Source organism: Dendropsophus ebraccatus, chromosome 10 (assembly GCF_027789765.1).
Source record: "Dendropsophus ebraccatus isolate aDenEbr1 chromosome 10, aDenEbr1.pat, whole genome shotgun sequence".
Taxonomy (NCBI): domain Eukaryota; kingdom Metazoa; phylum Chordata; class Amphibia; order Anura; family Hylidae; genus Dendropsophus; species Dendropsophus ebraccatus.
Window position 1 is genome coordinate 92,083,908 of NC_091463.1, and position 21,168 is coordinate 92,105,075.

The 21,168-nt window shown below is 43.5% G+C and overlaps 1 protein-coding gene and 1 long non-coding RNA gene across 2 annotated transcripts; one reads left to right on the forward strand and one right to left on the reverse strand.

The window, feature by feature from the left end:
* The first annotated feature begins 17 nt into the window (after positions 1-17).
* Positions 18-19,332, forward strand: LOC138766643 (uncharacterized). The gene is made up of 3 exons (XR_011358730.1): positions 18-77; positions 18,265-18,375; positions 18,499-19,332. It is a non-coding gene; the product is annotated as an uncharacterized lncRNA (long non-coding RNA).
* Positions 15,979-19,879, reverse strand: LOC138766640 (gastrula zinc finger protein XlCGF71.1-like). Its single transcript, XM_069944236.1, has 6 exons — positions 19,777-19,879; positions 18,912-19,036; positions 18,444-18,813; positions 18,275-18,363; positions 18,088-18,193; positions 15,979-16,627 (listed from the first exon to the last, which is right to left on the reverse strand). Exons 3-6 carry the CDS (start codon positions 18,514-18,516, stop codon positions 16,092-16,094), a joined length of 804 nt encoding a protein of 267 aa, XP_069800337.1. The 5' UTR covers positions 18,517-18,813; positions 18,912-19,036; positions 19,777-19,879; the 3' UTR covers positions 15,979-16,091.
* Positions 19,880-21,168: the final 1,289 nt, after the last annotated feature.

Below are 21,168 nucleotides of genomic sequence, written 5' to 3' on the forward strand. Positions count from 1 at the left end.
AGGTAGTCAGTCTGAGGGAGAAGACTCGGGGAGTACGGCATGGACTAGTCATGCGCTACATGTAATATAGATATAAGGTACATGATATAAAATAGGAGGTAGATAATGGGGTAAATATTTAGATATGACATATGAGGTAAAGCCAATAGATATTAGCTAAAAACATTTCTATAGATATGAGGGTACTTAGTTTTAGATGTGAGGTAGATAATGTGGTAAGTAGGTATGACTGATATGAGGTAAGTATATAGCCAATAAATATGAGGTAGATTCTTCTAGATATGAAGTCAATACTTTTCTATGACATAAGTATGAGGTAAATGGTTTTGAGATCAATATGTATGAGGTAAGTGCATACATACAGTAACAGATAACTGTAGGCATGAGGTAAATAGCTGATATGAGGTAAGTATATGCAGTAGATATTAGGTAAGTACATAGGAGATAACTATGAGGTAAATACTTAAAGAGAATCCTCATTAGTATTATGCCGTCTTAACCCCTTTAGGACCGGACCTTTTTTTTTGTGCTTTTATTTTTTTCTCCTTGTGTTTAAAAAGCCATAGCACTTTCATTTATTCACCTACAGACCCACATGAGCCCTTATTTTTTGTGCCACTAATTGTACTTTGCAATGTCAGGCTTAACTTTTGCTTAAAGTACACTGCAAAACCAGAAAAAAATTAAATGTGTGATGAAATTGGAAAAACCACATTTTTTTTTACTTGGGGAGTATTTGTATTTACGGCGTTTGCCCTCGGTTAAAACTGACTTGTTATGCATGTTCCTCAAGTTGTTAGGATTACAACAATATGTAACTTGTGTAACTTTTATTTTATTTGATGGCTTTTAAAAAATCAAAACCTTTTTAATTTAATTAATTCTTTTTTTTGTTCAGTTTTTCTTTTTTCAACATCCTTTCACCGTTTCTACTATTAAATTCAATTGACTTTTTTTTTTAATTAAAGACTCAGGGCAATCAGTAAACCCAAACTAGAATAATGTACCAACAGTAGACATTGCACCGACAGGCGGACAGACAGCTAAATGATGTCTGTCATTTTAGACTCAATTTTAAACGGAGCTGAAAAAATGTTGGGTGAACATTGCCATAGGCTGTAGCCATGTTTTCCAGGACTCACTAAAGCTCACACAATGTATAGCAACGGATGGTGTTTTTTTACAATTTAATTGTGGGCACTGTTGGGTGTGCCTGCAAATCAATTAAAGGAGAAGGCCGGCGAAAATTTTTAGTAAAATATTCTGTTGCCCCCCAAAAGTCATACAAATCACCAATATACACTTATAACGAGAAATGCTAATAAAGAGCTTTTACTACTGCATCAAGGCTTCACTTCCTGGATAAAATGGTGATGTCACGACCCAACTCTCAGAGCTGTGTCGGTTGTGGCTGCTGGAAAGGATGATGGCAAAGGGATGCTCAGTGCCCTGTGTCTCTGTGTCCCCATGCCATCATCCTCTCCAGCAGCCACAGCCCGCACAGCTCTGGGAGTCGGGTCGTGACATCACCATTTTATCCAGTAAGTGAAGCCTTGATGCGGTAGTAAGTGCAGGGAAAAAAGCACTATATAAAAATTTCGCTTAATAAGTGTGTATTGGGGATTTGTATAATTTTGGGGGGCAATACAATACTTTAACAAAACTTTTCCCCAGACGTCTCCTTTAACTATTCACTACAGCATCCAGAAATAATAGGCATGTCGTTTATTTTAATCCCCGTTCTAAAGAACAGGCGTTAAATAACTATGTCGGAACACAGCGGGCGACATTGCATTGAATTCAATGCAATGCCGCCCCTGCAGAAAAGAACGGACGCTGATTTCATGGCCGTCATTTAGTGGCAAATAATTGCTTTTTTTCACAGCGTCCCCATGACAGCACCACAATGGAGGACGTCACCCTTGACCCTATCAGGAACAGGAAATCACAGAGGTTAAAAGGGCACTTCCCACCACTCCCCCTCAGTGTTTTTCCTGTTCCTGACAGGATTGAGGAACACGAAGGTTACCTGTGATCCTGTGCGGTCATGGGTCCTGGGGCGAGGCATGGAACGGCCCGTGGGTCCTTCCGGAATACATCTGCCTGTCGGTCGCAATCCTTTTGAGGTGCCTCCGGTCCCCCTGCTTCCCTGCAGTGCTCCCAGAGTTAATGCAGGGGAGCTTGAAGTCGCCGCGGCCCTCGGGATCCATGGCGGGTCTCCTGCGGCCTTTCCCCAGAGTAAGGAGCGTCTGCGCATGCGCGCGCTCCTCGCATGACGTACGAGCTGACGTAGGTGCGTGCGTGCGTGGCGTGCGTTGCTGCGTCATGTATGCGGTGACGTCACGCGCTCATGGGGGAGTCCACATGACCGGAAGAGCGGCGCGGAAATGGCGCCAAAATTGATTCCTGCGGCCTCTCAACTATATAAACTGGTGAGTAACCACTACATGTCTCTTGAGTCCTGTATGTGTATACTATGGATTTTTCTGAGACCGAATGTGGGGAGGCTGCAGAGAGATCGCCTACTGCTGGCTTTGTGAGTTAGCCTAAAGGTTTTTCTTACCTTATATGATAGCTACTCCTTTTTAAGTGATTCCCTATCATATTTTATTGGTGTCTCTCTGTCCTTAGGTAGAGAAAGAGAAACCAAAAAGGAGTATGGATAAGAAGTGTGTAGGATGTAATGCCATTCTGACGGATATTTACAACAGGATGCTGTGTACAAATTGCCTAGAAAGACTTAATCCTCCGACTCGGGTGTCTGCTTCTGAGGAATTACGTACCCTTATACGTCAGGAAATTCAAGCATCTATATCCGGGATGATTCCCGTGGCTCCTACTACCATGTTGGTACCTACACCCACTACAGGGTCCTCCACTTCTATTGTGCATTCTCCCCCTTCGAAAAAACGTAAAGCTTGGGTGATATCTGACTCTGAATCAGAACATGACCAAGGGGATAATGCTGAAGCTGAAGATAACTTGGAGGATGGCACAATAGAAACTCCTGTAATTACTACCAATAAAGAACGAGAGGCTCACATTGGTGGTAAAACATCTAGAGAGGACTTACTTTCCACCATACCAATGCTTAAAATGGCAGCTGGGTTTTTGGCTGACACCTCAGCGGAGTCCATACGTATGGGCGCTAAATCCGCAGCGTTATCTAATGCTACTAGAAGAGCTCTCTGGGTTAAGCATTGGCAAGGGGATGTATCTTCAAAGAATAAAGTCTGTCAATTACCTTTCCAGGGCAAACTCCTGTTCGGTCAAGACTTGGAGGAATTCCTGGAGAAAGCTGCAGACAGGAAAAAGGGGTTTCCCGAGACAAAACAGCAGAAAGGTAAAAAACCTTTTCGTCCCTATACTCAAAAAAGGCAGGACTTCAAAGGTAAAGGCAAGACGGGCCGTTGGTCCTATCCCAAAGGTGGTGAGGGAAGAGGATTTCTCCTCAACCCTTCCTCCGAAGGGAAAGATAAGTGACTCTATCAAGGTGGGGGGAAGACTTTCTTACTTCATAACACATTGGGAGAAAATCACACAAAACAAGTTTATTCTAAACATCCTGAGAGAAGGGTACCTCTTGGATTTCTCCTCTCTTCCCCCCCCCAAAATTTCAGGTTACCCACTATCAGTCAGACAAAATGAGAGACCAACTGATGGACGGTGTGAAAGAGCTGCTAAATCTTGGAGCGGTTATTCCAGTTCCCCTAGAGGAAAAAAGACTAGGACATTACTCCAGTCTATTTCTGGTTCCCAAACCCAACGGGACATTCAGAACCATAATAAACTTAAAATTTCTGAACAAGTACTTGAGGTACAAAAAATTCAAGATGGAAACCATAAAAACCATCATTCCTCTAATTTACCAAGATGCAGCCCTAGCTACGATCGATCTAAAAGATGCATATTTTCATATTCCCATACACCCGTCACATCAAAAATATCTCCGGTTTGCAATTCAGACATCACAAACAATCCTTCACTTCCAATTTGCAGCACTCCCATTCGGGATATCCTCAGCCCCTTGGCTATTCACAAAAGTGATGCTGGAACCAGTAGCAGACCTGAGACTGAAGGACATTACATTAGTCCCCTACCTAGACGACCTTCTACTTATTGCTCCATCCCCATCCATCCTTTTAAGCCACATACAGCTGGTCCTGGATTACCTTCAGAACTTAGGATGGATAATAAACTACTCCAAGTCAGATCTTGTTCCCTCTCACAGGAAAAAGTTTCTTGGCATGATACTGGATTCCAGAATCCAGATGACATCCCTCCCGGAAGAGAAGGTCTCGGCGATAATATCGAAGGTGGAGGACTTTAGAAGGAAGTCAGTAACATCCATAAGGAAAGCTATGTCCCTCCTAGGTCTGATGACATCGTGCATTCCGGCAGTTCCATGGTGTCAGCATCACTCCCGGACTCTTCAGGCCAGTATCCTTCGAGTATGGGACAGATCTCATTTGTCCATAGACAAAAAGATAATTATTCCATTAAGGGTCAAGTCCTCCCTCGTATGGTGGAAGATGAGGCAGAACTTGACCAAAGGAATTCAGTGGAATCCGGAATCAACAATACAAATTACCACGGATGCCAGTCTTTGGGGATGGGGTGCGCATGTTCAGGGTCTTCACCTTCAGGGTCAATGGCAGGAAGTTTACAGAAAACAATCCTCAAACTACAGAGAGTTGAGGGCAGTATGGGAAGCCCTGAAGGCAGCCGAATTCCTTCTGACCAACAAGGATATCAAAATACTCTCGGACAATTCAACAGTGGTGGCATATCTCAGACACCAAGGAGGCACAAGATCCTCTCAACTTCAAAATCTGTCAGCAAGAATATTCTGCTGGGCAGAACAAAGAGTGTCGTCTGTTTCCGCAATCCACCTAAAGGGTGCGGACAACGTACTTGCAGACTACTTAAGTCGCCACCATGTCTATCCGGGAGAGTGGGAGTTAAATACCCAGATATTCTACAGCTTAGCAGAAAAATGGGGTCATCCAGAGATCGACCTATTTGCCTCAAGGTCCAACAGGAAGGCGCAGAAGTTCTTCTCCCTGAATCCCCGGGATCACCCAGAGGCGCTAGATGCCCTTCAACAAAATTGGGATTTCAAACTGGCCTATGCGTTTCCCCCCTTCCCATTGATCGCGAGAGCTCTCCAGAAGATTCGTCGGAATCAAACCTTGGTGATATTCATAGCTCCAGTATGGCCCAAGAGGGCATGGTTCAGTCTCCTCAAATCCCTAGTCATCCAGGGCCCAGTGGTGCTTCCTCTGCAGGAGGACTTGTTGGTCCAAGGTCCTCTACGCCATCCAAATCTAGCCAGTTTACACTTAGCGGCGTGGTTTTTGAAAAGTCCCTCCTTTCAGCTAGAGGGTTATCTGACAAGGTAATAGAGACTTTGCTAAAAAACAAAAAAGAAGTCACCTCTGCTATCTATTTGAAACAATGGAAGAAGTTCTATTCCTGGTGTGGTGACTCTCCACCGGATATGCTGTATCCCAACATCCCCAGAATCCTGGACTTCTTGCAAGATGGTCTGGATAAAGGATTATCCATTAGCACTCGGGTCAAAGTGCAAGTATCAGCCTTAGGTTGTATATACGATACACAGATAGCAGATCATAGGTGGATAAGACGTTTCTTCAAGGCAGTAGCCAGGATGAAGCCCAAGATCAAAAACCTGGCTCCTCCATGGGATTTAAATTTAGTTTTGGCTGGTCTCTCCAAGGAGCCTTTTGAACCAATAAAAGAAATTTCCCTAAAACTCACGATTAAAACCGCTTTTTTAATAGCCATTACTACGGCCCGAAGAGTTGGGGAACTTCAGGCATTATCTATTATGGATCCTTTCTGTACTATTTTAGACGATAGGATAATATTCAAACTTAATCCCTCATTTCTTCCTAACGTCGTCACAGACTTCCATAGATCTCAAGACATTGTGGTCCCATCCTTCTATAATAACCCGAAGAATGAAGGAGAAAAACTTTTTCATAACCTGGATGTAAGAAGAGCTATTATCCAGTACCTGGAAACTACTAAAGATCATAGGAAGGACGAAAACCTTCTACTACAATTTCAAGGCCCCAACAAGGGCAAAAAATCGACAAAAAGCTCCATCGCAAGATGGATCAAGACTGCTATTTGCGAAGCCTATACTGCCATGGGGAAGGATCCCCCTTCAGGCTTAAAAGCGCACTCTACTAGAGCTACAGCAGCTTCATGGGCAGCTAGATCAGCCTCCCTCGAACAAATTTGCAAGGTCGGCCACGTGGTCTTCACCCCATACGTTCTTCAGGCACTATCGTATGCATATTGGCACTTCTCAGGATCTGGCTTTTGGGAGAAAAGTGCTCCAGGCGGTGGTCCCTCCCTAAAGTCTAAGTTGGTATGTCTCCATTGTGGTGCTGTCATGGGGACGCTGTGAAAAGCAAGAATTATTACTCACCGATAATTCACTTTTCATAAGTTCCTCATGACAGCACCCTTAGATTTCCCGCCCTTATAAGTGTATGATCCTGTATGGTTTCGTTATAATTACACTGAGGGGGAGTGGTGGGAAGTGCCCTTTTAACCTCTGTGATTTCCTGTTCCTGATATGGTCAAGGGTGACGTCCTCCATTGTGGTGCTGTCATGAGGAACTTATGAAAAGTGAATTATCGGTGAGTAATAATTCTTGCTATTTGAACCCCTAGACGACCCATGACGTACAGTTACATCAAGGGTGTCTGTCACCAGACGAACCAGACAATGACTGTACGTCATGGGCCTGTAAGGAGCGGAGTACACTTCATGGCAGGTGGGGGGTGGCTGCAGCCGGGCCCTCACCGTTAATGACAGGCTGCAGCAATTGTGCTGCAACCCACCATTAACCCCTTAATGGTGTTTAAGTGTAAGTGACAGAAGCAACTTCTGTCACTTACCGATTGGGCCCCCCGCAGTGTGACTGCGGGGGTCCCGATCGTTTAAACGGACCACCGGAGGTCTCTTTAACTTCCTCCGTGTGGTCCGATTGGTGTTCTGCATAATTGTCCAATCTATTAAAATATAACAATTGTCCTCGAACTGCGTAAACGAAAAGAGGGGAAAAAAGTGCCAGAATTGCAGATTTTTTGTTATATATAAAAAAAAATTATAAAAAAAGAACAAATTGTCCGATCTACACAAATATGGTATTAATAAAAACTAGAGATCATGGCGCAAAAAAATTACACCCCATACAGCCTTATAGGTGAAAAACAAAAACAGTTATGAGACACAATAGGCCTTTTTTATTAATAATTAATTGCAAAAAAATAGGATTTAGAGAATCTGTGTAAACCTGCATATGGTTGTGTTCAGACTGACCTATAGAATAATGGTACCACAACGCTTTTAACGTATAGTGCATTACGTGGACACAGGAACCGGCCAAAAGTTACCATATTGCATTCTTTTTTCCAGTGTCACCAATTTATATTTTCATAAATAATATTTTGGGGGTTCTGTCATACATGTTATGGTAGAATGAAAGAGGTCATTACAAAGTACACCTATTCCTGAAAAAAAACAAGCCCTGACATGGCCCTGTAGATAGAAAAATGAAAGTGCTAGAACTCTTAGAAGGGGAGGAGGAAAAAACAAAAACGTAAAAATGGAAATTGTCGCTGTCCACTGGGTCATTTTGGGGTTGGTCCTCAAAGGGTTAAAACAACGACTTGTTTTGCAATAACTATCCATTATATCCATTATTTGCTGTTAAATGGTGGCCATCCACCAAATTTCAACAGTGTGTGAACATAGCCTTTCTGTGTTTCCAATCCACTCCTGGTTTTGAATGTTCAAAAAAGAGCCAGTGGAGCCTCATTTAAGAGTCTAAGAACACAGGATTAGCCAGATATTTCTCCAGGAAGGACTCAGTCAAGGACTGTCTCCTGTAGGGAAACCACCATAAGTGACCCTATGAGTCAGTGTTATGACAAGGGAAAACCCAAGGCCAGTTATCCACATAGCTGTTTCGGGGTGTTGCCCCTCATCAGTGTGGAGCAGGATTCTGGCTACGTGGAAGCCATGCCTTGTAGAGCCATATGGGAAACAGATCACTGATATCAGGGAGACCAGCTAAAGATAACACTGTTGGCTGCTGGCTAAAGTGTTCAATATAGTGAAATCCTAGGTGCGTTGCTCCTTGGGATATATGAATAGGCAAAAAGAGTCTCAAAACACAGGACTAGCCAGACATTGCGCCGGGAAAGGCCCAGCCATATTAAACGACCAGGGAAAAATCAAGGCCAGGTATCCATCCACAGACAGATATCTCCCTGAGATCCGTGATCTGTTTCCCGTATGGCTCTACTAGGCATTGCTCCCACCTAGACAGAATCTTGCTGCACGCTGATGAGGGGCAACACCCTGAAACAGCTGCCTGTAAATGGACCGTTCCAGTATACTGCACAGGCCCTCTTACCACCATCTGAAGGGCCATCACCAGGACCCTGTTTAATTTCTTCTGGGGCTCCAAAATGGACACACTGAAGTGTACTGTATAAGGAGCCTTGCAAGGGTGGCAAAAGTGTCCCGGAGATACCCACCCTGCTGCAGGCAGCCTTTGTATGTGAATGTGTGCAAAGAACAGCTCTGTGGGCAGGTCCATGTCTCGCCTGTTTCTCCTGCCCCTCTAAAGGGGTCTTGGCTGGGACAAGTGGGACAGTCCCATCCCTTATAACTGGCAAACTACCTGGAACTATGGAAGCATTGTCAAGTTTGTGAGGGAATTCCAGCTGGAGGGACTCAAGCCTGACTTGTGGAAGCCCAAGACGATCCACAAGCTCATCAGAGCGCAGGACTCACTGGAGCTCGTTCTAGGGCTCACTGAAGCCACCTCTGAGACTGTGGACTGATGTGGCTCTGGCAAAACTGACCAACGGGCACAAGGACTTGTGGATGACCATCCAGGAGGCTCTGCCCTCAAGGTCATTCCTGTATGTCCGAGACCTGTGGAGAATGAGGTACATCTTATGCACATCTTTTTGGCAGTGCCCTGATGGACACCCTGGAACTTGAACCCAGAGACACTGTATCCAGTGTCTGCCACAGGCAGACTCAATAAGCAGAACGCCGATCACACTCATCAATGCTATGCCTATGGCAATAAATGTCTAATCTAATAAATGTATGTAAAAGTCCCCCAAAGGGACTAAAAATATGTAAAAAAAAAAAATAATAATTATAAAAATGTCTTTACAGACACCTCAAAGCCCCTTGCCCAATAAAAGTTTAAATCACCCCCCCCCCCTTTCCCATTATATAAATAAAACATATAAAAATAAAGAAAGAAACATATAATATACCGTAGCGTGCGTAATTGTCCAATCTACAAAATACAACAAGCGTCATCACTAATGGTGAAGGGCGTACACAAAAAGGGGAAAAAGTGCCAGGATTACATTTTTTTTTTTTTTGTTACATTATATTAGGTATGGTCCGAACCTGCCGAGGTTCGGGTTCGTATGAACCCGAACGCTCGGCATCAGATTCCCGCTGTCTGCCCGCTCCGTGGAGCGAGTGGATACAGCGGGAGGACCGCCTGGAAAACTGGGATACAGCCTTTGGCTATGGCTGTATCACAGTTTTCCAGGCGGTCCTCTCGCTGTATCCACCCTCTCCACGGAGCGAGCAGACAGCGGGAATCATTACCGAGGGTTCGGGTTCGTACGAACCCGAACCGAACTCTGTTCGGACCATCCCTACATTATATGTAAAAAAAATAATAAAAAGTGATCAAAACATTCGATCTTCACAAATATGGTATTAATAAAAACTAGAGATCATTGTGGAAAAAAATGACACCCCATACAGCCCCGTAGGTGAAAAAATAAAACTGTTATAAGCGTCAAAATAGGCCCATTTTATTAATAATTAACCTCTTAAGGACGGAGCCCAAAATGTCCTTAAGGACTGGACCAAATTTCAGGAATATGACATGTGTCACTTTATCCATTAATAACTTAGATGCTTTTAGTATCTGGCTGATTCTGAGATTGTTTTCTCGGGACAAGTTATACTTAATATTTCTGGTAAAATTGAGTCGATACAGCCTATCTTTATGAAAAAAAAATAATAATGTGAAAAATTGCATTTTTCTAGCTTTGAAATTTTGTGCTTGTAAGGAAAATAGATATGCCACATAAATTAGATATTATTAAATAGCATTAGTAATATGTCTACTTTATGTTGGCAGCATTTATTAAACTTGTGTTCAATTGTTTAAGACAATAGAAAGCTTCAAAGTTTAGCAGCATTTTTCCAAATTTTCACAAGAATTTTAAAATCTGATTTTTCAAGGGACCAGTTCACGTTTGAAGTGTATTTGAGGGGGCTCTATATTATGAAGCCCCACAAAGCACCCCATTTCAGAAACTGCACCCCCCAAACTGTGCAAAATCAATTCCAGAAAGTTTTTTAATTAGTGTGTGAGAAAATTGAAAATGATATTGTGATCTAATATCTTTAATGTTAGAAAACCTATTTCCAGAGAAATGCACCACAATTTTTATTGTCCCATTTCTGCAGTTTATAGAAATATACGAAATGTTGCCCTATTGCGCTATTTGACGCAATCACAAGCCTCAGATGTAAAGAAGCGCCTAGTGAATTTTGAAGCCTCCTTACAATTGGCCAATTTTCAAAGTACCACTTCTGGTTGGCAGAGGCTCTCTGGTGCCTAAGCCTAACAAAAACCCCTAAAGGGACACTATTTAGGAAACTACACCCCTCGAGGAATGTAACAAGGGGTATAGTCGGCATCTGGACCCCACTGGCAACAGACACAATGTGCCGTGAAATTGAAGAATTAAATTTTTTTACACTAAAATTTGGTCTAGCCTAACCGCCCCCCCCCCCCCCCACATGGGAACATAATATATCATGCGGGCCAGAATGGAATACAGAGGCCATGTCGGGTTTACAAAGCCTCCGTACTGCCAAAACTGTGGAAACACCACACGTGACCCCATTATGGAAACTACACCCCTCAAAGAAAGTAATAAGTATAATATAGTGTGCATATGGACGCCACTGGTGACAGACACAAATGTGGAACACTGTCCATGAAAATGAAAAATTTAATTTTTTTACACTAAAACGTTGGTGTAACTTTGAATTTTTCATGTTCACAAGGGGTTTAAAGAAAAGATAAACAACTAATCATGTAGAGCAATTTTCCCCAATTAAAGGAGTACCCCACATGTGGAAAGTGCAAAGCCGGCGCATGGAAACCCTCCATAGGGAAGGAGCGCAATTTGGATTTTAGAAGCTGGATTTGGCCAGAATGGAGGTAGAAGGCCATGTCGGGTTTGCAGAGCCCCCGTAATGCCTAAACATTGTAAACCCCCAACAAGTGACCCCAACAAACTCAGGAATATGTGGTTCGTACAGGGTGGGGTCACTTGGGGGGGGCGTCCTGGGGCGGCGCCTTGGGGGCTTGTCATCACTAAATGATGATGACGATGAGGAAGGAATGAGGGATTTTCTTCTTCTCCCTCACTGGTTGTCTCAATTTCGGAGGCAATCCAGGCGTAAACCTTCTCTGCAGAGAACAACCTGTGAGCCATTTTTTTCTTTAGGATGCCTTCACACACACCGGATCCGCTGTGGATTCGCAGCGAAATCCGCTGCAGATCCAGTGTCAGTGCATCCCTATGAGAATACATGCACGCAGTGGGAATGACTGCGCTGCGGATCCAGTGTTAGTGCATCCCTATGAGATTACATGCACGCAGTGGGAATGACATCCCACTGCGTGTATGTAAGTTAACCCCCCGCTGGCCAGAAGCATACATGTTCTCCTCCCCGCTCCGGTTTGCTTCGAGTCTCCCGGTGTCTGCTCATCCCGCGCAGCCAATCAGTGTGCTGCCCCGCCACAGCCACTGATTGGCTGAGGGGGCGTCCTGCTGGGAACCCCCGAAGCAAACCGGAGCGAGGTGGAGATTATGTATGCTTTCGGCCAGTGGGGGGTTAACTTACATACACGCAGAAGGATGTCATTCCCGCTGTGTGTATGTATTCTCATAGGGATGCACTGACACTGGATCCGCAGCGGATTTAGTTGAGAATCCGCATCGTGAAATCTGCTGCGAATCCGGTGTGCGTGAAGGGTGTGTAAGTGTTATGCTTTTACACGCGTGTTAGTGTGTGTATTTAGGTACTGTTTTTACATTTTATTTGTGTGTTTTTGACTTTCTTTTTTTTTTTTTTTTTACTTGCGGGTGCAGGGAAAAAAGTATTTTTTACTAAAAAAAAAGAAAACTTTACTCTGGGGAAAAAAAAAAAAAAAAGAGGGTAGAGGCAGGGGTAACTATATCACCACCAATCCAGGGGAGAGGGTGGCAGGAAAAGGGCACACCACAGGGCACACCACTCCCATCATCTCTTTCTCTGCTGCTGATTCTTGGCAATCTGAAGGAAATGATGGGAGTAGTAGTAAAGATCGCCTGTGATTGGCCGGCTGGTGGCTACCGGCCAATCATGGGCGATCAGGGGCTGGCACCCACTGGCAGGTGATGCCCGGGCAAAGCTGTGATTGGTGCTGTCTCGGACAGCATCAATTACAGCTCAGTGCTGGGGTCCGGTCCCGGAAACACAGCAAATTGCTGTGATTGGCCGATGAGAAGTCATCGGCAAATCACAGCGATCGTTGTCACGGGGGGCAGGGAAACTGCCCCCTACGTGACACAGGAAGATGGCTGCTGTAAGAATTCTTACAGCAGCCATCTTCACCGGAGCGCGGCACTCAAAGGGCCCGCGTACAGGTACAGCATGAGTCCTTAAGAGACAGGATTCTCATGGTACGGCATGGGTCCTCAAGAGGTTAATTGCAAAAAAAGGATTTCATTTAAAAAAAAATATATATAACATTAGAAAATCTGTGTAAACCTGCATATGGTTGTGTTTGGAATGACCTGTAGAATAATGGTATCATGTCACTTTTACCATATAGTGCATTATGTAGACACAGGAACCCCTAAAAGTTACCATATTGCATTCTTTTTTTATGATTACACCAATTTATATTTTCATAAATATTTTTGGGGTTTTGTCATACATTTTATGGTAGAATGAAAGACGTCATTACAAAGTACAACTACTCCTGAAAAAAACAAGCCCTTACATGGCCCTGTAGATAGAAAATTGAAAGTGCTAGAGCTCTTAGAAGGGGAGGAGGAAAAAACTAAAACTCAAAAATGAAAATTTGCGCGTTCCACTGGGTCATTTTGGGCCTGGTCCGCAAAGGGTTAAATAAAGTTCCGCCCTATGATATCCTCTTCTTACCTCCTCTTTCCCACCATCCTTCCCCCCCATCATTGTCTGAAATGTTTTATTGGTTTTGTTTTAGTATAATGTAAATAGGAATGTTAGTGTAGCTTGTGGTACGATGTATAGTGCAGGAAACCTATGCTGTCTGTTGTACTGTTTTGTATGGATGCTGTTATTTATTTTGTGCTGCTTCAAAGCCTGTACTGCGTCGCAGCACACTTTATGTATGTTTGACGATGACTGATTGTAATAAAGCTCTTTAAATAAAAAAGTTATTTGTGAATGGATACCTGGCCTTGGTTTATCCCTTGCCATTACATTGACTTGTAGAGTCACTTAATATGGTGGTTTTGGTGGTTTCCCTATAAGAGCCACCCCTTGGCCAGGCCCTTCCGGAGGGATATTTGGCTAGTCCTGTGTTTTGAGACTCTAAAATGAGGCTCTAAGGGCTCTTTTTTGCAAATTTGTATATCACAGGGAGCAGTGCACCTAGGATTTAACTGTATTGAGCACCTTAGTCAGCAGCCAACAGTGTGGCTGGTTTCCCTGACATCAGTGATCTGTTTCCCGTATGGCTCCATTCCTGGTTTTGGTTGCAAAAATACTGTGTGGGAACATAGCCTAAAGGTGAAGTTTCAAACTCAAGGAACCTCAGTGCCAGATTGCACCATCCATCGTTGTTTGAGCCAAAGTGGAATATATGGGAGATGACCAAGGAGGACACAATTGTTAAAAAAAAATCATAAAAAAGCCAGACAGGAATTTCCCAAACTACATGTTGACAAGCCACAATGCTTCTGGGAGAATGTCCTGTGGACATATAAGACAAATATCTTTCTTTTTTGAAAGGCACATCAGCTCTATGTTAACAGACGGAAAAATGAAGCATATCAAAAAAGAACATGTTCCCTACTGTGAAACACGGAAGAGGCTCTGTTATGTTCTCGGGCCGCTTTGCTGTGTCTTGAATCTGTGCAGGGTACAATGAAATCTCAAGACTATAAAGGGATTCTAGAGAAGCGGCTCCATAGAGAATGAATAGAGCCGCAGGTCCCGTTTGTAATAGGTTTCTGTTTAGTGATGAGCGAGCATACTCGTCGGACCTTAATACTCGTTTGAGTATTAAGGTACTCGATATTCGGACAAGCATCTCGTGATACTCCAGAAAATGGCATCTTTCTCTTCCTGCATGTTTGGGGGCCTTTTTTCAGCCAGTCATCATGCAGGTCTCTGGGAGCTCATAGCATCACCTGGAAACCCTACATGTTAATAGCAGTGATTGGCTGGCCAGATCAGATGACCTGGGCATATAAGAATCTGGGCCGGCGGTGCTCGCCTCACATGCATGCTAGAAGAGATTAGGTACAGAGCTGCTGATTATCAGGGAGAGCGTTAGGGAGGGAATTGGCATTCCTGTAGGCAGGGATACTAGACAAAGAACCCAACAGCCCTTGTAAGGGCTTAAAATTTTATTTTTTTTGAGTACTCCAGACTGCTGGCTGGGACTTGTAGTGCAGCTACCACGATCTTAGCTGCACACTGTGGTGATTGACTGCTGGCAGAAAGGGGACAGCAGGTGGTGCATACAGACCCCAAAGACTATTTTTTTTTTTTTTTTGCGGCTGGTGCTGCTGCTGTTGTACATTTTATTGCTGTGATTTGTAGGACAGCTTCATAGAACCGCACTGCTCATTGTCCTGTTTAAGAGGTGGCATACACCATAAAGCACCTCTTACACACAGAATCGCACGTAATGGTGCGATTAGGCAGCCTCAGAGGCATCCATGCATGCTGCCCCTGCTGTTTCCTGTCCATTTCCGTGGTGTTTCCATCATTTTCTAAAGTTGACAGGTTTTCACGCAACCTTCCCTGGGCCGAGCTTGGGTCTCCTGCAAAAATGCTTGAGTTTCCCATCGACTTCAATGGGGTTTGTTACTCGAAACAAGCACCCGAGCATCGGGAAATACTCGTCTCGAGTATTGAGCACCTGAGCATTTTAGTGCTCGCTCATCTCTATTTTTTGTGGATGGCTGTCATTTTATGAGATATAATTACCGTTATTTCATAACAACGGCCGATGTTTTAAAATAATCCCAATTATTTGCCATTAAAGGACAGCCATCTACTAAATATCAACAGTGTGTTAACATAGCCTTTCTGTGTTTTCAATCCACTCCTGGTTTTGGTTGCAATATGAGGACCAAAATACTGTATGTGAACATAACCTAAGGCTGCATATAATCCTCACTTTCTGTTCTCCAATACTCTATCCTCCCCCTCTCTTCTGAGACCAAAGTCACATGATCTGTCTCTTCTGTTGCCAGGCAAGCTATAACACCTTATCTATAACCCCACCCCCACCACTGACATCATGCCAATCAGTGAGCACCTGGCCAAAAAAGTGGGCAAACAACAAAACAGTGAAAGTCTCCTGAGCAGTATAGAGGAAAGGAAACACAGTTGTTTCATCTATCTCTCTCTTGCACCTGCAAGATCATCATCATGACCTGTTCTCTGTTTATAGTCTTTTCCTGGCTTTGGCTTAAAAAATCTGGCAGATAAATCTCTTTGTGTAAATGCACCCTAACATAGGAAATTGTTTGACATTTGATTTCTTAGGAGAATGTATCCCACAATCAGAACAGGTAAAGATTTCTAGTCTGTGTGGATTTATTAATAATATTTATTTATACAAAAGTCTCCTATACTGAACATGAATACAGCTCCCTAGCGAATATTTAGATGCACAAGAATATAGAACACACAGCCCACGTTGTAGATATGACTATGACTTTTCTCTTAGGTGGATTATCTGATGTCGAATAAGACTACTTTTCCAGTTGAAACCTTTACCACATACTTCACATTCAAACACCTTCTCCTCTAAGTGAGCGTTTTGATGAACAGCAAGAGCCGACTTTTGGATGAAAGATTTCCCACATACAGGACACACGTAGGGCCGCTCTCTTGTGTGGGATCTGTTGTGTGTCAAAAGACTTGCTTTCATGGTGAAACATTTTCCACATTCTGAACATGAGAATGGTCTGTCCCCAGCGTGAACCTTTTGGTGTCTAATAAGCTCCGCTTTTCGTTTGAAACATCTCCCACACACGGCGCACACTGGTTTTTCTGCTGTGTGAACTCTGAGATGTTGTATTAAGTTCGATCGCATCCCAAAACATCTTCCACATTCTGCACATGGAAATTGCCCCTTGCTTTTGGGGCTGTTCTTTTCTTTGCTTTCATGTCTCGAAGCCACATGTGGAATCTGTGACCGATTTGAAGATAGTTTGTGAGTAGTGGGAGCAGATAAAGTATCACCTGTTAAGTGTAAAAAAAAATAATTTTAGTAAATGAACACCTGGACTATGAGACCAGCTAGCTGCATATCCCTTTTCAAGAGAATGCAGTACCAAGTCACAAGTGAGTTCTGTGCAGTGAAGAGAAGAAGGAGCAATGGTCCCTTCATTCTGGCAACATATAATTACTATGGTTATGGTTTACATCGCGCCAACATGTTATGCAGCACTGTACTGTGACCGCTATAACTCACATCAGAGATAGGCCTTGCCTTAGGCCAGGCGTGGGGAACCTTCGGCCCTCCAGCTGTTGCAAAACTACAATTCCCATCATGCCAGGACAGCCAATGCGTTAGCTGTAATCCTGCAACAGCTGGAGGGCCGAAGGTTCCCCATCCCTGCCTTAGGCCTTTACCTACACTCCTGAACATTGAATTTTAGTACCAAGAAGGACGAGATGTAAAGACTAGAGTGAAGCACAACTCAAGCATGCTGAAGTCCGATTGAGGGAGTCATGGAAAACATGGATATAGCCATAGGCCCCAGTCATCTAACCAATGGATCCCAAAAAATATTGATGGATCCAATTTCATTATAATTGTGTTGGTCCATCAGGTGTCTGTAGAATTATTGTTTAAAAATTTGCTATAACAACCGAAAATGAGCGACCATCTGTCCGTGTAATAACACTCAACAATCAAATGAAGAATGAAAAATCGTTCATTTTTGTGTTTCAACATGTTAAAATTATTGTTGGTAGTTTGCATATCGTTAGCATATCTATTTGTGTAATAAGTCATTTGCTTATAAAACATGTGAGTTGTCCTGAGGAACAATTAGCGACTATATAACGACGTAAAAACAATCGTTCATAACAGTAATCGGTGAATGTAATAACCTCAGAATCGTTCGCTACAAAATCGCTAGTTTTTAGCGATCAATCGAATCTTAAGGGTACAAGCACACATGGTGTATCAGCAGCGGATTTCTCGCTGCGAATTCTCAGCAAGACCGGCTGCTGATCTTTGCCCTGTACACATATGGGCAGACAAACTCGCAGCAGGATGCACATCCCGCTGCGAGTTTGTCAGCAGCCCGCCCTGTTAACCCCCCGGCCGCCGGATCGTATACATCACCTGGTCCTCGCTTCGGCCTGCTTCGGGGCTCCCGGTGTCTTCACATTCCGCTCTGCCAATCAGTGCTCATGGATTGGCTGAGCGGGACCTGCCGGGAACCCCCGAAGCAAGCCAGAGCGGGGACCAGGTGAAGCGGGGCGGGCTGCTGACAAACCCGCAGCGGGATGTGCATCCTGCTGCAAGTTTGTCTGCCCATATGTGTACAGGGCAGGGATCTGCAATGAGAAATCCGCTGCGCATACACCATGTGTGTTTGTACCCTTAAACTATAATCGCTACGTGTAATACGGCCGTAAGCGAGAGGCTATCATCCATGATTCTTCAGTATAGATTGGTTATTACTCACCTGTGCTGATATGAGTCGGAGTTTCCTCCACTTTACATGGCAAACCAACCCTGTAATACTGCTCGTCTCCATCTGTCTCTTCTATTTTGACAGTCAGGTCATCAATCTAAAACACAGAATTGCACTAGATATAGATAGATTGTCATGTAGTGATGTCTACTTATGCCTTTTCATCAGATTTTTCTACCTGCTGAGCCCATGGTTTTTCCTTTAGACATGTTTGGGATGAGAGAAGACAGGGACTACTCTCTGATGAGGGACTATTTCTTGATCCATCTGTTGGAACAGGTAGAGTTACATAAAAAATACAGGTTATATATAATTATACTGTAGATATATTTACATTTTCATCTTACCCCTTGGTGTGTGAGGCTCCATGACGTCCTTGTACTGATCCTTATGTCCTTCTAGATACTCCCACTCCTCCATGGAGAGATAGACGGCGACATCCTGACATTTTATAGGAACCTGACAGACACGATGATACAGTCATCATCCAAACTTATTATATTATGCCCCAGAATTCCCATCAGTGCTCACCTTTCCGGTCAGCATCTGAACAATTTTACTGATGAGCTGCAAGATCTTCTCATTGCTTCTCTCGTATATCAGTGATGGAGGTGGAGGCACCACCATGTAGCTTCTGATCTCGCTCCACCCTCCTGACATAATGGGATGGGTGCTGGGTGGAACATAGACACCGGTTTTCTTCACTACCATGTAATCCTGTGTATGGAGAGACGCACTGATATGTATCACTCGTCTCTCATCCCGGCTTTACCCATAGAGTGATGCCATGTAACGATACCCACAGGCCCTCTCACCTCTCCAGAAAGCAAGTAGATGAACTCCAGCGTGAGGTTTAATATCTGCTCAGTCATCTTGTGACTCCTGTCCGTGTCCATTGCTGGTCGGTCGGTCACCAGAAGATATATTAATGGAGAGGATGCTACACCGCAGGAAGCAGGAGAGAGGATAAGACAAGCAATAATCTCACTTCTTAGTAAATACAGTGGTACCTTGGTTTAAGAGCATTTTGGTTTAAGAGCTCAGTTTTTCAAAATTGTGACTTGGTTTAAGAGCATTGCTTTAGTTTAAGAGCTCCCTGTACTGGGTGAGTGGGGGAGGGGCATAGTCTGCATAGAAGGGTCTACAGCCCTGTACTCTGACCCATGATGTTTCCCTCACCTTTCAAATCATGGCAGATCCACTTCAGGCTGGGGCTTACATCAGGGGACAGGACTGTGGAGGTAATCTCTCCATAGCTGTAACCCCTCTCTCCCCGGACAGAGAGTGCTGCATGTATGTGCCCACATCTGTCCTGCTCATTCCTCCATGCTCCCTGCAGTCTCTGTCCGCCCTTGTGTTTCCCATTCTCTCCATTACTGTACAGTAACTTATAATATCACATATTCTGCTGTTTCTGAATGTTTGTTTCATTAGTTTTACATGTTATTCAGCATAATAAATCATTATTTTTGGGGTGTGGAACCAATTGTCTGTATATCTATGATTTCTTATGGGAAAATTTGCTTTGGTTTAAAAGTGGATTTGGATTACAAGCGCAGTCGCGGAACGAATTATGCTCGTAATCCAAGGCACCACTATATAGAATATGTTGAAGTATACTAAAACAAAAATATATCCCCCAGCTAAAAGTTTTAGCATCACCTATACTAGTTACTTCACCTGACAGGGTGTGGTGCACACATATACATGTACACCTTGGAGACTGTGGAGAGACACGATTACCCGAACATCTATGGAATACAGGAATAATGCAGAGGAGGGGAGTGAAACGGAGTTCCTGGAAACACTTACCGACTGTGTCGGGGAATACACAGCTCACCGTAGATGTAGGACCTTTGATGATGTCATGATCATGTGACCAAGCTTTTATCTAGGACAGCAGCTCTCGCCCCCAAGCGTGATGACTCAACCCATGTGTTTGATCACATGATCATGACATCATCAAAGGTCCTCAATCATCTGTGTTCAACCTAACGTGCAGATGCTAACACATGTGCAAACAAGTAACAGAGAGATAAGCAAAACTACAGTAATGGTGCATTTACACTGACACTGATTTATCTGACAGATTCCTGGAATGGATTTGAAAAAAAGAGAAATCTCAGTCTTTACTTTATGACCTGTTCCCTGTTTACAGTCTGTTCCTGGCTTTGGCTTCAAAAATCTGTCAGATAAATCTCTCTATGTAAACACACCTTGAGTTCAGGTACCTGAAACCCCGATTACTCTGCATTTGACTCTCACAGGGCTGCATCCACCTTCTCCAGCTACTGGGAGTCAAAAGCTGGGCATGTGGGGTTAGGCGAGCCCAAATTTACTGTAGTTTCCTTCATCAGTAAACATACATCTAGAGATATTACAGCTGCCCAGTGCTCTGACATTTCAGTGCACAGACATTGAAAACTATGGACACCTTTTCACTTTTTTATTGTTTATTTGTTTGCTGTATACAAAAGAAGTTACCCAGGATTAGGAAAAGCTACTTTCTTGCAAAAAAAGGTTTCGTATGGTATTGCAATTGAGCTCCATTCACTCCAATGTAACTGCGCTGCAAAACCACACCCAAACTAAAGACAAGAGTGGCACTGTTTATGGAAGAATTTAGCACTGGTTAATCCAAGAAAAGATAAATCTGTCAGATGAATGTTCTGTTTTCTTATGGAGTGTTTACACAGACAGATTGTTAACCCTTTAAGGAGGGGGCCCATTTTCATTTTTGCGTTTTCGTTTTTTCCTCCTTGTGTTTAAAAGGCCATAGCACTTGCATTTTTCCACCTAGAAACCCACATGAGCCCTTATTTTTTGCGTCACTAATTGTACTTTGCAATGACAGGCTGAATTTTTGCATTAAGTATACTGCGAAACCATAAGAAAATTCAAAGTGTGAAATTGAAAAAAAAAAACGCATTTCTTTTATTTGGGGGGACTGTGTTTTTACGCCATTTGCCCTGAGGTTAAACAAACTTGTTATGCATGTTCCGCAAGTCGTTACGATTACAACGATATGTAACATGTATAACTTTTATTTTATCTGATGGCCTGTAAGAAATT